The sequence below is a fragment of the Doryrhamphus excisus genome, chromosome 15 (genome assembly GCF_030265055.1).
Source record: "Doryrhamphus excisus isolate RoL2022-K1 chromosome 15, RoL_Dexc_1.0, whole genome shotgun sequence".
NCBI lineage: Eukaryota > Metazoa > Chordata > Actinopteri > Syngnathiformes > Syngnathidae > Doryrhamphus > Doryrhamphus excisus.
The window spans coordinates 15,990,350-16,006,005 of NC_080480.1; the positions used below are offsets into that span (position 1 = coordinate 15,990,350).

At 44.3% G+C, this 15,656-nt stretch overlaps 2 protein-coding genes across 4 annotated transcripts; one reads left to right on the top strand and one right to left on the bottom strand.

Annotated features, from left to right (window-relative positions):
• The first annotated feature begins 487 nt into the window (after positions 1 to 487).
• Positions 488 to 13,536, top strand: map3k14a (mitogen-activated protein kinase kinase kinase 14a). 2 transcript variants are annotated; one of them, XM_058048685.1, is made up of 16 exons: positions 488 to 642; positions 4,923 to 5,214; positions 5,299 to 5,380; positions 5,464 to 5,686; positions 5,889 to 6,278; positions 6,339 to 6,473; positions 6,556 to 6,685; positions 6,813 to 6,941; positions 7,687 to 7,791; positions 8,919 to 9,076; positions 9,683 to 9,833; positions 9,907 to 10,128; positions 10,197 to 10,306; positions 10,379 to 10,517; positions 10,583 to 10,683; positions 11,489 to 13,531. In XM_058048685.1, exons 2-16 carry the CDS (start codon positions 4,944 to 4,946, stop codon positions 11,648 to 11,650), a joined length of 2,508 nt encoding a protein of 835 aa, XP_057904668.1. In that variant the 5' UTR covers positions 488 to 642; positions 4,923 to 4,943; the 3' UTR covers positions 11,651 to 13,531. The 2 variants fall into 2 exon arrangements, with proteins under 2 accessions (XP_057904668.1, XP_057904667.1); XM_058048684.1 differs by lacking the exon at positions 488 to 642 and adding an exon at positions 2,791 to 3,281 and having other exon boundaries at positions 11,489 to 13,536.
• LOC131102962 (apoptosis regulator BAX-like) lies at positions 12,095 to 15,507 on the bottom strand. 2 transcript variants are annotated; one of them, XM_058048693.1, is made up of 6 exons: positions 15,390 to 15,507; positions 14,251 to 14,299; positions 14,004 to 14,162; positions 13,787 to 13,922; positions 13,169 to 13,273; positions 12,095 to 13,090 (listed from the first exon to the last, which is right to left on the bottom strand). In XM_058048693.1, the coding sequence occupies exons 4-6, from the start codon at positions 13,919 to 13,921 to the stop codon at positions 12,992 to 12,994; spliced, it is 339 nt and encodes a 112-aa protein (XP_057904676.1). In that variant the 5' UTR covers position 13,922; positions 14,004 to 14,162; positions 14,251 to 14,299; positions 15,390 to 15,507; the 3' UTR covers positions 12,095 to 12,991. The 2 variants fall into 2 exon arrangements, with proteins under 2 accessions (XP_057904676.1, XP_057904675.1); XM_058048692.1 differs by lacking the exon at positions 15,390 to 15,507 and adding an exon at positions 14,758 to 14,861.
• Between the last annotated feature and the right edge of the window lie 149 nt (positions 15,508 to 15,656).

Genomic DNA, 15,656 nt, shown 5'->3' on the forward strand with positions numbered 1-15,656 from the left:
TTATGTCTCCATCTAGTGGTAGCTTTTGAATATTGTTTTCTCCCTCCCATGTTAGTAAAATGAATTGTATTAAACTTTTCTTTCTATAATCAGTGGTATTAAATGGTTCAGTATTGAAGTACTGCTGACTGCAAATACGTAACAGCACTACCTATATCATATTTAAAAAAGGCCTGGGAAAGTCAAAGACATTTTTAAAGCATCTTTAATTTAATTTTGAACATTAGGCGTAATGATAACATTTTCAAACCAAGGGAAGTAAGCATTTATTGTTATGTTTATGTTTATAAACTGTTTCAACCTCATTTCCGCATTTCAGCTCAAAAGGAACTGAGCTAACGATAATGTAAAGTAGTGGCTTCTTACCGGATATGTTGTTTTTTATTTCAAATTAAAAGTAACGTCCCTCGATGACATAACTGTGACAGAGAGGGCTAGAGCATTGTGAATATTAAGTCTCTCATTGATTATTTCACTCGGAAAATGTTTTAATTATTGTGTATTTGTAAACATCAATGTCAGAAAAGAACGAGACTATTAAACATTTTGAAAAGACATCAACCGGAACAAAGGGAACTGACTCCAACTTGATTTTCCATCGCCAACGAAACAGTCGACCAACGCCTACAAATAAGACGCTTGGTGAGTAAAAAAATCTGATCCAAAAGTTATTTTTAATCAAGTTTGCGTCTTCTCGTCCTTTTAATCTTTGTTAGCATTCCCAAAGACGTCAAGATTGTGTAATGTAAACTTATTTCTGGCTATTTCCGGTGTCGCGAGAACGTTTTTCTCCTCTTTTTGCTTGCTGCAAAAATGACAGCCGTCAATTAACACGAAAACAAATAACAGTAGTATGGAAATCACTTTACGATGTTATTTACTATTTACTACTAGCATTTCTCTGCTAGTCCGGAAATTAATGCCAAAACTTGAGCTCGCCTTGGCGCAAACAAGGCCCGCTTTGTTGAATTTTGCTTGTTCTGCTTGCACACCGTTAATAATCCCTCTATATTCATTTAAGTTTGCGTAAAAATATGTAAGTTCCTAAAATGTATGGATTCATCGCAGCCTTAAAAGTTTACAAAAACTTCTAACTAGTCAGTTAAAATGTAATTCAAGTGCAAAAAGAAGCAAAGAAGGACTAAAAACAACTAAGTTTTCTCACCTCTGACCTGAAAACAAATCAAACAGATTTAAATAACAACATTGACTGAACAGGAAGTTGGCAAAATGTCAATTAACAAGCAGAATAAATAATATAATAAACAAAGCCAAAGATGGGTCCATGTTAACATTGTCAGAACACCATATTTATGTAACACACCTCCAGTTAGCAGCTTTGCTAATGAGGCATCACGTGATATCACGCAATATGAACGCCCACACTTAAATGTTGTCATCATCATTTATCATCAATTACAATTTAGCACGGTGCTGAGTGACGAAACATTTCAAATGAAATAAACCAAGGCTGTTCTCCTGCCAAGTGTCCTTGCAGGAAGGAACGCTTGCTTGCTGTTACTGTGTGTGTGTGTGTGTGTGTGTGTGTGTGTGTGTCTGGCAAGGCGGACTGCAGGTCGAGTCCCATTTCACTACTCTTACTAAAGCCTTTGGAATTTCATTAATCTGCGTGGGTGTACGGCGCAAAAAGTTAGCTCAGGATGGTCGCTGTCGCCGTGCGGAGTTGAAATCAAGAGCTGAATAAAAAAAAAAAAACACGAATGCTCCGCAGACAACGACAAGAGTATTTATAGAACTTTATGTTTATTCCTGATGTGTTCAAATGCGCCACGTCCAATTGGGTTTGTGAAAGTTAATGAAATAAACGCAACAACAACATGTAGTGTCTCCCAGCGTCATCCACAGGCATGAATTAATCGTGAAGAATTGATTGTTTATTGATTAATCGCGTCCTAAGCGACTGAGTAAAAGTGGGATGCACCACTTAGCTGCAACCAGCAGAGGCGCTGTTGATTCCGTTTCCAGTAGTTTACAATAAAAAAATATATATATTGATATAAATATACACTATGTCGACATCTAACAAAGGTTTTTAATACGGTATTGGTTGAAAAAAAAGCCAAATAAAAAGTACGATTAAGCCTTTGATGCTTGTTGAAGGGATTGGAGAAATGAATGAGGTTCGGTTGAGTGGTTAGCGCACAGACCTCACAGCTAGGAGGACCAGGGTTCGATTCCACCCTCGGCCATCTCTGTGTGGAGTTTGCATGTTCTCCCCGTGCATGCGTGGGTTTTCTCCGGTTTCCTCCCACATTCCAAAAACATGCTAGGTTAATTAGCGACTTCAAATTGTCCATAGGTATGAATGATGAGTGTGAATGGTTGTTTGTCTATATGTGCCCTGTGATTGGCTGGCCACCAGTCCAGGGTGTACCCCGCCTCTCGCCCGAAGACAGCTGGGATAGGCTCCAGCACCCCCCGCGACCCTCGTGAGGAAAAGCGGTGGAAAATGAATGAATGAATATTGATATAAATATACACTAAGACCAGGGTTCAATTCCACCCTCGGCCATCTTCTGTGTGGATTTTGCATGTTCTCCCCGTGCATGTGTGGGTTTTCTCCGGGTACTCCGGTTTCCTCCCACATTCCAAAAACATGCTAGATTAATTAGCGACTTCAAATTGTCCATAGGTATGAATGTGAGTGTGAATGGTTGTTTGTCTATATGTGCCCTGTGATTGGCTGGCCACCAGTCCAGGGTGTACCCCGCCTCTCGCCCCCGAAGACAGCTGGGATAGGCTCCAGCACCCCCCGCTACCCTCGTGAGGAAAAAGCGGTAGAAAATGAATGAATGAATGAAATATACACTAATACGGTATTAGTTGAAAAAAAAGCCAAATAAAAAGTACGATTAAGCCTTTAATGCTTGTTGAAGGGATTGGAGAAATGAATGAGGTTCCACTGTATCGAGTATCTCTACATCACACGGATCTAGCCTGTGTTTTTTTTTTAGTCACAGTTCATTGGCTGCTCACAAAAACAAACCTAAGCGGTGCTGCAGTGCGAGGCGCCGGTGAGCGTGTTCCATCAAGAGTCAGCATAGTCTAGTGGGAGGAGTCAAATAGGTCGCCGAGATGCATTTCCCGTAAGTCGCCGGACTCCTCCCCCCCACCCCAGAGAAGAGAAGTGCAGAAACAGGGAAGAGAGAGAGTGAAGAGCACAAAAGGACAAGAGCTCGTTGCTGTGTTGATGATGTTGTTGCATGCATGTAGCCATTTTGCTCAGTCGGCGTGGAGAGACTTCAGACCCGTTTTTGTCGGTACGTCTTTGTTTTGCTAAATTGTCTCTCGTCTTTGCGTTCCATGTTACATCACACGGCCTTGAGTCAGTAGGAAGTGACATTGCTCTTACAGTGTCATCGCGGTCATTCTTATGTCTGTTGTGCTCTTGAGCAACAAGCTCTGACTTTTAGATCTTATCTTAGGAGCAGTTAGGAGAATCGGACGTTTGCTGTGTTGTGCAACACTTCTCCTCTGCTGCAGGGTTTATTTATTTATTCACGGGGGCCCTACATTTGCAATATGGCAGACTTATGGATGTAGTTAAAAATGTATCAACCGACACAAAATGGCACAAAACAATGATGAGACTAAGATTAATTCAGAAGACTGAGATTAATTATTGCAGTTGTCCATAGGTATGAATGAGAGTGTGAATGGTTGTTTGTCTATATGTGCCCTGTCGTTGTCTGGGAACCATAAAAATCACCTTAATTTATATAAAACCATATTTGACTTACTTTTTGAATATCACTGGTGAAACTTACAGATGATGAGACGCCTTCTTTAAGGACACTTGGGATGTGAGAGTACCTTGGAGGAGGTCTAGCAGGACTTCCAGGTTGCACAAAGATGGGTTCCAAGTCAGAGACCTCCATGTCGGCCGCTCATGTCGTCCGATGAATTCAATTATTTTTCATGTTATTTGCTACACACTTCATGCACTCCATACTTAGACCTCACATTACCTTACATTACATTACATTACCTTAACACTGAATGAAGTCATGAAGTCAGCCATGGCGCGTTCAAGATGACAGAGTGAAGCGACGTTGTCGTCCCAGTCAGCTAACTGGTTAGCTTGCTAGCTCGTGACCGTCTCCAGTCCCTGCAGCATTAAGAGTCGGAATGTGAGCGTAAGTAATAAATAAGAGTGGAAATGTGACACAGGTCGTCTATGCTCAAACTACAAATTAACTGGATTATGAAAATTAATTTATCGTGATCGGGTTCGCTAAACAACACAACACTCCATGCAGGAATTGCAATCGATCGATGAGAGCATACTTAGACCTCACATTACCTTACATTACATTACATTACCTTAACACTGAATGAAGTCATGAAGTCAGCCATGGTGCGTAGTGCGTAGTAATAAATAAGAGTGGAAATGTGACACAGGTTGTCTATGCTCTAACTACAAATTAACTGGATTATGAAAATTAATTTATCGTGGTCGGGTTTGGGCGCAGTTAAGCACTATAAACGAGGGGCGACTATAGGGAGCCAGCGTCATTTTGGGACCCCCTTGCAATGAGCTTATTTCATAGTCTCGCTTGTCGTTGCACCGCGCATAAACCATGCAGCCGTGCACTTCCTGTCAGTTATTTTCGACAACAAAGTTTCAACTGTCCTGACAGGGCTCATCCGTCCTGTGTCTGGAAGAAGAAAAAAAACATGTTAACATGCATCTTCTAATTGGCCACGGCGCATTTGCATAATAATAATAATAAACTACAAAAAAACTATTTAGAACTACATATGTACAGTCTGTCAATTGTTTGTAGTTTTGTCACAAAGATTAAGTGCTTTTACAGAGGCTCTTGCTACGTCTTCTTATTCTCTGGCTCACATTTTTCCGTTTCTTACTCTGAAACTGATGCCAAGTTGTCCCTCTTTAGATTGAGACCTTGGCACAAGCCATGGCGGTGAGGCAGAGGATCTTCAACTCCACCGCCCCCTTCTCCGGGTCACCCGCCGCCGACCTGAAGGGCTCGTACCCGAAATGTACCGCCACGGAGAAAGGCACGCAGCAGCAGGAAGAAGAAGAGGAGGACGAGGAGCCGTGGAAGAGCGGCAAAGTGGACTACATAGCGCTGAGCCCCTTGCTGAATAAAGTGCTGACTCAGGGGACCGCCAAGCAAGTTGGAGAAGCGCCGCTGAAGAGCTCCCCGTTCATCGCACAGGCCGAATGTAATCTCGTTTTTTGATTCAATCTCGATTCATTTGAAAATGAGTTACACGGAAGGAAGGTTTAAAACCCCGCCCTCTCCGCAGGTGAAACCCAGGACTCCCAGGAGTTTAGCCCGTCCTGCTCAGAGCGTCCCTACGTTCCGTCCCCCAGCTGTTTCCTCGCCAAGTATTATCATCTAAATAACATTTTAAAAAATTGGATCATATGAGAAGCGACATTATTTGACGAGATGTTCGCTTGTTCTTCAGTTTGCAGCCAGAACACAACAACGTGGCGTGTCCGACCACCGCCTCCGTCCAGGAGCCCGGACGCTCGTCATCGCCTCGTCAGCTCGGGCAGAGGAAGAAACCTCGAAAGCGTACGAAGCGCAAAGGCCGGAAAAAACATGGCGACAAGAAAGCAAATGAGGAACAACAGGAAGCTTCTGGAGTCCCCGAGCAGGAGAGTGGGACCTCTCTGGACCACATCCTGGTAAGAACAATGAACAAACGTATTGGGACACCCCAACGTCCCGCTAGGGACTAGGGATGTCTTAAATTCATCTGAGAGACTTTGGTAGGTGCTGCTGTTTTGGTTAGCAAACATGCAACAGACTTAGCTAGCACTGGGTTGGGGTCTGAAGTGGATGGTCGACCTGTCAATGTAAGGATCACCCTGCCTGTTGCCCCCGTAGGAACAGTCGTCACAAGAGCGGAGGAGCACCCTCGGTTCTTCTTGCTGCAGCAGTGTGGAGAGCTCAGACGAGCAGGATGCAGCGCCCCCTCACTGCCACCCAAAGAACTACAACACAGGGTCCGGATGCTGTCCTTTGGCGTGGACGGATGTTTTCTGCAGCGCCGTGCTCAGCCTCCGCTCCTACGGTCAGGACAGCGACTCCTTCAGCAGCGTCGGGGACTGCTCGCTGGCCCTCGCCGGCCTGCGGGGCAGCGTCAGTCAAGGGGACCCGTGCTACGCGGGGCCCTTTTTCAAAGACGTGGAGCGGGATGCGTGGGAGGATGACGACGCGGAGGAGTGGTCGTCTGAGGATTCTGTCAGCAACGAGGGGATCATATTTTACAATGAAGTAGGTTCCTCGTCATCCTTCGTCATCGCATCCAAGTCATTGGTCCTTTTGTTTCATTAGAAACTCCAGCTTGTGGACTCGGAGTACAAAGAAGGGAGGGAGTTTATCCTGTCCGAGTTCCTCAAAGAAGGCTCCTACGGTGAAGTCCACAGTGCTCGGGATCTCAACACGGGCTTCAAATTTGCCGTCAAAAAGGTAAACGCGGAAGTAACGCTTCTCTTGAGGCTTGGGCTTCCGTTGTCTCCTTTAACGGCCCGCTTCCTTCCCATGTTGGCAGATCGCCCTGAAGACGTTCAACAGCGAGGAGGTGAGCACGTGGAGTGCCCTCAGATCTCCTCGCGTCCTGGAGCTCTTTGGAGTGGTCCGAGACGGGCCTTATGTTTTCTTTTTGATGGACCACAAATCAGGTAAAGTTGGTCCGTTGAACCTCAACTTGTGCTGGTAATTATTATTATTATTATTATTAATTATTATTAGTCATTATTGCACATCATCCACTGTGGACACTCCTGATGTCATCGTTTGTCCCTGCAGGCTCGCTGGGCCAGCTGATACTCCAGCGGGGGCGTCTTCCAGAGGACCTGAGCCTCCATTACCTGTTGCAAATCGTGACAGCGCTGGAGTACCTAGCGAAAAAAAGAGTCGTGCACCTCGACGTTAAAGGTACTTGAAGGCATCCATGCATGATCCAGGCAGATGTACTAACCACTACCACACTATGCAGCCTCACATTGAACTTTGAGTAGGGGTGGGGCCAACGGAGAAAAAAAAAACATATGCTGTTGTTGTAGTTCTTTTTTAGACACGACTATGTGTCCTTTCCCATAAATACGCCTGACTATAAAAAGCAAATCAAAAGGTTTTTGGAGCAGTAAATCAGAAAGTCTAACTTTTAAATTGGCGGTCATGAGGACGGCTGTCGTTGCAGCTGTCCGGTTTGGGGCGGAGCTTGGATTTACAGCACCTGCGTTGTGAAACCCGGGCCGCCGCGACCAAGAGAAACGGGGCTGGGAATTTCCCACAGTGACTCACCGCTGCTGGGAAAGCAACTGCGCATGCGCCAGGGTGGGAGGTGGGGGTTGGGGGGGGCGGGGGGTGTGATATGAGGAGCAGGAAGTCGTTGAGAGAAGTGGAGGAGGTGTGCAAGGACAGAAGATGGGAGAAAAGGCTGATTAAAGAGAAAGAAAAACAGAGTATTTAGCTTCTCAGGCGCCCCCTGGTGGTTGACTCAACTTTTTTTGTCCTGCTGCAGCTGTTCCTCTCTGTGACTGCATGTCCCCTTTCTTACCCCCCCTCCCCTCTCGTCTTTGTGCAGCTGCTCTGTTTCCAATTATACTGTCCCTTAACCACGCACAAGTCATGGACGTCACCCAAGCTCCACTTTTTATTTTTTTTTGTCCCCCTTTAGCTGACAATGTGTTGCTGTCGGAGGACGGAAAAGACTCCTTCCTGTGTGACTTTGGACACGCAGAGAGACTGGACACGGGGGGGCAGAGCCTCAGCGGGTCCAGAGGTGAACACGTGTTGCATTTACAGTTTACACCCCAACATTTCAATGATAGCCAATGTTATCCAGGGGACACACACAAGTCGTTATTGTCTACATCAGGGGTCTCAAACTCAAATTACTTGGGGGCCACTGGAGCTAGGGTCTGGGTGAGACTGGGCCGCATCAGGTTTTCCAAAAAAAAAAAAAAAAAACGCATTTATTAAAAACAGAAAAATTAATCAAATTTGCTTTGGTTTTGATTTTCTACAAGAAAAGCTCTGATAAAACATTCCACTGTTCTTAAATGTCTTTCTACACAAAATAAGATGAAAAATAAATAAACTAATTAAAATAAATAAATAAATATAATAATAATAATAAAACGTCAAATAATCAAAACTTAAGAAACCACATATAGTTGGTGGGTAGACAAATTTTTTTTCAGATTAAAATGAACAAAGCATTATTAGAGCCCTGTAGACATGACAAAACACGACTATAGTCACACTCTTTCTATTTACATCATATTGCGCAACTGCAGGGTTTTGAGACACATCGTAACTCGCAAACTAGAGAGCTAGCGACCTAAACGGTAGCCTCCAAGTTATTTCCTTTTAAACTTAAATAGCCAAAAACTTACCACTTCCACACGGATAGGGAGGATAACAGTTATTAACAGTTATTTAACCTTTAACATGAACATTAATCAAACGTAATCATTTTTTTCTGGGTACATGATACCATACAGCATCCATATCAAACTTGCGCGGGGCGGGGGCCTCAAACTAGTGTCCTGCGGGCCACATTTGGCCCGCGGGCCGCATGTTTGAGACCACTGGTCTATATATCTGGCAACGCATGTGAATAGCAAGATAATTGAGTTTTCATTCAAGAATGGTGGTGGTAGCGTCACGGTCTGATTCCGCTGGCACTGAGGAGCTGCGGTTCATTGAAGGGAAACGAGAATTCCGACATGTACTGTTGACATTGTGAAGCAGGAACCGGAACCCAGTTGTGTTGCCAGATATTCAGACCACATTTTGACTCTTTTTCAGTGCATAGTAAACCTATAGTGCTACAATATCAGGTTTTTTTTTCTACAGTATACGTCGTCATAGAAGTGCTGAAATTCACACTTTGTTATCTCGCAGATCTGAAGGGCACCGAGACGCACATGGCCCCCGAGATCGTGCGAGGTGAACCCCGCGGTGCCAAAGCAGATGTGTGGAGCAGCTGCTGTATGTTACTGCACATGCTCAACGGGTGTCCGCCCTGGACTCGATATTACACCTGTCGACTCTTCCTGAAGGTATCAAACACATACACACACTACACTACACAATAATGCGCAAGAACACAAACACACAAACGTGTGTGTCTTTGGTGTGTTATCATACTGGCAACCCAGTTTCTACTTCACAATGTCACAGTATGTGTTTTGCCTCCGTGAACCACAGCTCCCCTGTGCAGGCAGCACTCATGCACCCCCCAAACCATGACCAATTTTTGACTGTATGAAAGACGCCATTCCCTTGCATGCACAGCTATTTAGACCAGGGGTGGGCAAACTACGGCCCGGGGGCCACATCCGGCCCGCCAAGTGTTTAAATATGGCCCGCACGTTCTTTCCAAAGTATCTCATTGAAACTTAACATACAACCTGACATCATGGCTTTAGCCAACCTTTTGATGGTTTAGGTAGTTTTTTTTTTTATCAATTTGTTTATTTGATGACACCTTTACAGATACAATCATTCCAGGTGGACTGTTAGAATTATATGTTTAAAATATATAGTCTGGCCCCCCGTCAATTTTTGTAAAATCAATGCGGCCCGCGAGTCAAAAAGTTTGCCCACCCCTGATTTAGACGATACCATCATCTATTTTGACTTGATTAACTGGGCCTCACTTACAGATCGCCAACGAACCGCCGCCACTCCGAGAAATCCCCTCCGACTGTTGCCTCCTCACGGCGGACGCCATCAAGGCGGGGCTGCAGAAGGATCCCAACAAGCGAGCATCAGCCAGCGACATGAAGGAAAGAACGTCCAGGGCCCTCAAAGAAGGTCAGGTTGCTTTACAACGAGTCCGCTGGTTCTGACTGTCAAGTTTGAATTCGCCGTGTTCGTTCACTTGCAGTCGGAGGCCTCAGGAGCCCGCCGGCGAGCAGATTCTACGCCGAGCCGCTTTATTTCACCGACAGGCCTCCTGACGAGGAGCGTCAAGAGCAGGCTGGGAGGATGCTGCAACTGAACGATGACAATGAAGAGGAGGCCGACGTGTCAAAGCTAGCATCGTTATCCGAGCCCACGCAGAAGGTGACCACCGTACCCGAACTGGAGCTCCGTAAACTGGAAAGAGGTGAGTCCTCTGTCTGTGAAGGATCTTTGTTCGTGTCACCGCTTTTTTTTTTTTTTTTTTTTTTGCAGATTTCTACCTGAGCAGCCTGTCCCAGCTTCACTCCGCCGAGATGCAGGAGCAACTCCTGTCTTGTCTCAGCAGCGACCCCCACAGCAGCAGGGAACCGTGGGACAAGAAGGTACTTGACAAGGGATCCAATTTCCTTTCTGGTTCATTTTCAGAAAAAAATATCCAAAATCCGTTTTTGAAGGACTCGGGTCGCTGGTCGCTGAGCCCGGCAGACGACTGCAGCTCCGGCGTCTGCTCATACAGCAGCCAGCCGGACGGGCAGCAGAACGTCAGCTTGGATCTTCTGGCTCACTCGCCTCCTCGGCCGTGTTGCTTCCAAGGTGAACAACGCATCGCCACTCGCTTTGGTGAAGTCACTTTGGTAACCAATATGATTTCGCTTCAGGCGTGGACGTCTGCATTCAAGAATTCAACGGGACGACCATTCAAATTCGAGAGACGAGACGCGTGAAGGTGGGCCACATCGCCACTGGCATCAGCGATCAGGTGAGGCTCGTCTTCTTCCTCCGTTGTTGCATTTAAAAAGGCGTCGTCCCAATTTAGACAATTTTTACATCTAATGTCTTTATGCTTAACTATAATGATTTTTCATGACGCATATAGATTACACACGGTCCTTGAACGCACCACGGTTTTGTGTTAGTTGCTTTTATGTAGAAGGTTTGACTACTCAGTAAATATAGTTACATTGTCACCCACAGTCCCATAATATTGTCATTATGAGCACGGTGGTCGAGTGGTTAGCGCGCAGACCTCACAGCTAGGAGACCAGGGTTCAATTCCACCCTCGGCCATCTCTCTGTGTGGAGTTTGCATGTTCTCCCCGTGCATGCGTGGGTTTTCTACGGGTACTCCGGTTTCCTCCCACATTCCAAAAACATGCTAGGCTAATTAGCGACTCCAAATTGTCCATAGGTATGAATGTGAGTGTGAATGGTTGTTTGTCTATATGTGCCCTGTGATTGGCTGGTACCCCGCCTCTCGCCCAAAGACAGCTGGGATAGGCTCCAGCACCCCCATGACGAAAAAGCGGAAGAAAATGAATGAATAATAATTAATGTAATAATAAAATAATGTAACACTGACATTCTTACCAAAGGTTAGGTTAGTTTGAATGAACTGTGGTGTTTACCATTAAGTACCAGTGAGAAGTGATCGCTTTACGGCTGCATTCAAGTGTGTATTTACCCATGAATCAGTGCGCCTCCACATCAAATCCCGACTACAATTGTACAATTGACCTTGTTTGACCCCGCCCCTCAGGCTAAAAACATGTCTTTCTACCCTCTAGATCTCTGAAAGAGTTTTTACCTTGGAGACGCACCTCGGCCACAAGATCGCCCACGATGATGAAGTGCATGAATCCGGCTTGAAACTCTGCTGCGTCCCCGCGCCAGACTTCAGCTCCGCTTGGAGGTGGAGGATCAGAGACGGGGTGCTGGAAACAAGATGAGATTAAATATTGTCCTTGGAGACCATTTTTTACATCCTGTTCATTTATTCTATTGCTGTTTAGCTAGCAGAACCACAGCTACTCACATTGTCGTCACATTTGTAGTTTTTACTCGTTATGCAGATCAGACGTCCTTTCCAAAACAAAGAAGCAGCACATGGTTGAAATTCAGGTTGAGCAGGAAGTTATGCTAATAAAAACGTTGGTTAGTTTACCAGTACTGTAAAGTTAACTGTGGAATACATGACTAAAGTATATATAGTGGTGTGACAAACTGGTAAAAACATGGAACAGTAGTGAACCTTCACAGGAGTGGCTGGCCACCCAAGACTCACGATTCAGCCAAGAGGTCACAAAAGACCCCACAACAACATCCAAAGAACCGCAGTCCTCAGTTTTCGTGTCCAATAGACCTTTAAGAAGTTCAATAAAGCATACGCCAAGTATGTTTAAATGTTTATTCTCCGTATTACAACATACAAATGCACTGCAAATTTTTTTTTTTTTTTTGGTCGATCCAGAACACTTGAAACAAACTTTTAGAAATGTGATAGAAAAATGTGAAAAAAATTTCATTGTAAAAAAAAAAAAAAAAGAAACCAACAAAAGGCACTCAAACATGTATAGGCTACAATATAAACGTCATTTACTGCGTCAAACGTTTGTAAAGAGTGACTGGCGTACAAATCGTTACTACAGTACTGAATGTCCAAAACACAGTTATGAGTTGAGGTAAGCCAACATTTTGGTGTTTATTACAAATGCTGGTCAAGTCGGCAAACGGCCAAACGGTCACGTATGACTAAACGTTACATAAATATTTTCAAAAAAAAACAAGTTAAGGGGTCTGTTAAGCATGTGATTTGCGCACATATTGCTTCGGATACGAGTGGTAAAAAACCAAGATGGCCGCTAAACTGTTTTTTATCAGCTCAGTGACCCAATCCAGCAGAGAGGAAGAAGCATTCCGAATGCAGAAGATAGTCAACATCGTCAATTACAGAAGAAAACAAAAACGCAGTGACTTTCTTGTACCTGTGCTAAGTAAAAAATAAATTACTTATTAAAATGCATTCCCTCTCTCAAGAGTATGGCAGTCACCCTCCTACCTCCAACGCAACATGGTGAGGGGGGGATAAAAAAATCGGGGGCGACAGCGCCACAGTCAGTCGTCACGAAAAAGCACACAGGAGATGAAGAGGTCCTCTTCACGTGCACATTCAAGTTCTTTGTTCATCTCGGCCGCTTCGTTGTCTCCTTCCCCCGCTTCCTGCCAGGTCCGCTCGCTCAAACCACCCAAATAAACCCCCCCCTTTCACGCCCAGCTTTCGCCCCGACCGCTCACATTTTACGAGTCACATACACGGTGGTGAGAACGGCCGCCAAGACGACAGCCACCATTTGCCATGTAGGAGTACCGAAGTAAGAGCGAATACCCTCCTTTAAAAAAAGAAAAAAAAAACGCTTTTTAATGTGCTGATTCATTACTTTTTTTTTTATCACTTATGGCTTCCTTACCCAGCCACCTTGCTCCCTGATCCAGTTGAGAACATTGTCACGGAGGTAGTCGATGGTCCAACTGATGATAGTTCGGATGATGTCAGGAATGTGTGTCAGGAGAGCCTGGGAGAGACCAACCCGTATTTTTATATACAAGACAGCCGAGCTCCCCTGAAGACATTCACGCATGGCCGTTATTGTCATCCAAAATATATAAAAAGTTGAATTTTTTTATTAATATTTTTTCCTGAGACATTGGATGTGTCGATACTTTTGGGGGTTTAGGGACCCGCGTGCGGTTTGTCGGAGAAGAGGCTCTACTTGTTTATTCAAACCCTGTTAAATAGGGCTCGTAACGATAATGAGACTAGAACTAGAATCTTGCTTATTATTTAGCTTATTAGCATCTTTCGTCGCAAACGAACGACAAGAAGGGGCGCTTTACTGCAGCTGGAACTACTCGTTACATGACAAATCACTTATTTGGCAAATGTCCGCCTTCTGAATAAGTTGTAAACACACCAAAAATAATGTAAACAAAAAAATAGTCCATGTGGCAGCAGCGCTAGGTTTGATTTTTTTAGTTCAAGCTCAAATTCAAAAGTGAAACCAAAAGCAAAATGCAAAAGTACTCACTTTAATGACGAGTCGACAGGCAAAATAGAAGAGAGCGACCACTCGGCCCCAGTTGAACTTTCTATCCGAGAAGATTTCAATGGCCACTTTCATAAACACTTCCTTGGTGGGCTGGAGTGAGGAGTTCTCGATCATCCTAAGCAGAGAAACAGAAAACAGAATTACAAAAAAAAAAAAAAAAACACACACAAAATAACCCGTGGGGGACTTAGCTTACCTTTGGAGCTCCACATTGCCGTCCAACTCGTCTCCAATCTGCTGCAGGCACTGGGCGAGCTTCTTTTGGTTGGCATCGCACAGCTCACCACCGCCCAGCTGGGCCCGGGTCACCACGGCGCTGCAGTCTCCGTGGCGGCGGACTCGTTCATAAATGAAACTGAGAAGCAGATAAACGTCAAAACGACACCGTGACTACACTCTGAGAAAGTCTCGTGCCATTTTATGACAAGGTCAGTTTAACTTACTCCTTCAGCAAGACAGCTCCTAGCTCCAGTATCTGATCCTTGGAATTTCCTGTAAGACAAACATCAGGGTCTAATCATACCGTAGTTCAGTACATATAGTGCCATTAATACTTTAACAGTAAAAACAGCTCATGTCATGACAATTGACTTACATAACAGCTAGAAAAAGATGAACACAAGACATACAAGTTTCCACACGCTTGTTTAATAAAGGCAGAATTGACAAATTACGCATTTTTGCGCACTTCTGAGGTAAAAAGTCGTCATTCTATATGCCAAAAATGCTAATTATTGTCTAAACAATATTTGGGCATGAAACTTCGCAGGCTAACGTGAAGCTAAATGTGGCTAAAAGCTAGCTAACGTTGCTACCGACGTGCCACGAAGCTTCAATCGCACAATTAGCATAAATCACGACAAAAGCTCATTGACTACGTGTTGCCAGTAGCCGGTGGCGTTGTCAAAGGCAGTTTAACAACATAATAAAGACGCCGCAAGGCAACGTACCCTGATCGCCTCCTCCCGGGTGCGCTGCCATCTTGTTTTCTGAGCGCACTGCTGGAACTTCCGCATTAAGTCACGTGAGTTTGCCGCTGACAACAGCTGCCCCGTGCAGATGACGTCATGGTTGTATAAGTCCTGTTTTGCTTAGAAACAGCTAATTCGCAACATTTTGACCTACATTTACGTATATAAATACAACTTACACTTTGAGGCTTTTATGGAATTGTTTCTGTGTATTAATGTGCTGTTTTTTGTCCATTTTGGTCTTGTTTAACGAAAGCCTTAATGTCACTTCCGGTTTTAGTTACTGTAAATATTTGGAATTCACGGAATATACATTGTATATCTGGATACCAATATGTTATAGAGGCTATGTACAATTTATTTTTAAAGATTTTGAATTAGGTTTATAAGTTGCTTGTACTTTTCGGGCGTTTTCAGCGCTGCTTTGTACCGAGTTTTCGGTCCGTTAAAGGCGCCTGACGTCACATCCTGTTTATGTTGCTATACAAATACACTGGAATGCATACTGTAAGAATAATTTATAAACATATTCTTTCATTTACGATTATTTTATTCGGATGATCGTCGGAACCACAAGGAATATGACAAACAAATTAAGTTACGGTACTCACCGAGCTTATAAATTCCCCAAATTCAAAGCTACACACTTGGAAATCATAAACAATAGTTAAATTTCAAGAAATTATCTTGTAAAATAAACGACTGAGTTCGTTTAAAATGCAGAGCTCATATTCTTTCCATGTAACAAGTTCACACTCAAGAGTCTTGTGATGATGACTTCTCCAATCTGATTGGCTGGAACAAATCACATGGTCCTATTTCCACCCACGTTACCAAAGGCCTCTGCTAGCATCATGGATGACATCAGACAGCAGGGT

Bases quoted from the DNA above. Each gene is read 5' to 3' on its own strand.
- map3k14a (XM_058048684.1), top strand. From the start codon at position 3,225: ATGCATGTAGCCATTTTGCTCAGTCGGCGTGGAGAGACTTCAGACCCG. The intron at 9,077-9,682 runs GTATCAAACACA...CCTCACTTACAG, and splicing joins CCTGTCGACTCTTCCTGAAG to ATCGCCAACGAACCGCCGCC. The intron at 10,307-10,378 runs GTACTTGACAAG...CCGTTTTTGAAG, and splicing joins GGGAACCGTGGGACAAGAAG to GACTCGGGTCGCTGGTCGCT.
- LOC131102962 (XM_058048692.1), bottom strand. From the start codon at position 14,788: ATGGCAGCGCACCCGGGAGGAGGCGATCAGG. The intron at 14,163-14,250 runs GTAAGTTAAACT...TCTGCTTCTCAG, and splicing joins GGAGCTGTCTTGCTGAAGGA to TTTCATTTATGAACGAGTCC. The intron at 13,923-14,003 runs GTAAGCTAAGTC...TTCTCTGCTTAG, and splicing joins GGCAATGTGGAGCTCCAAAG to GATGATCGAGAACTCCTCAC.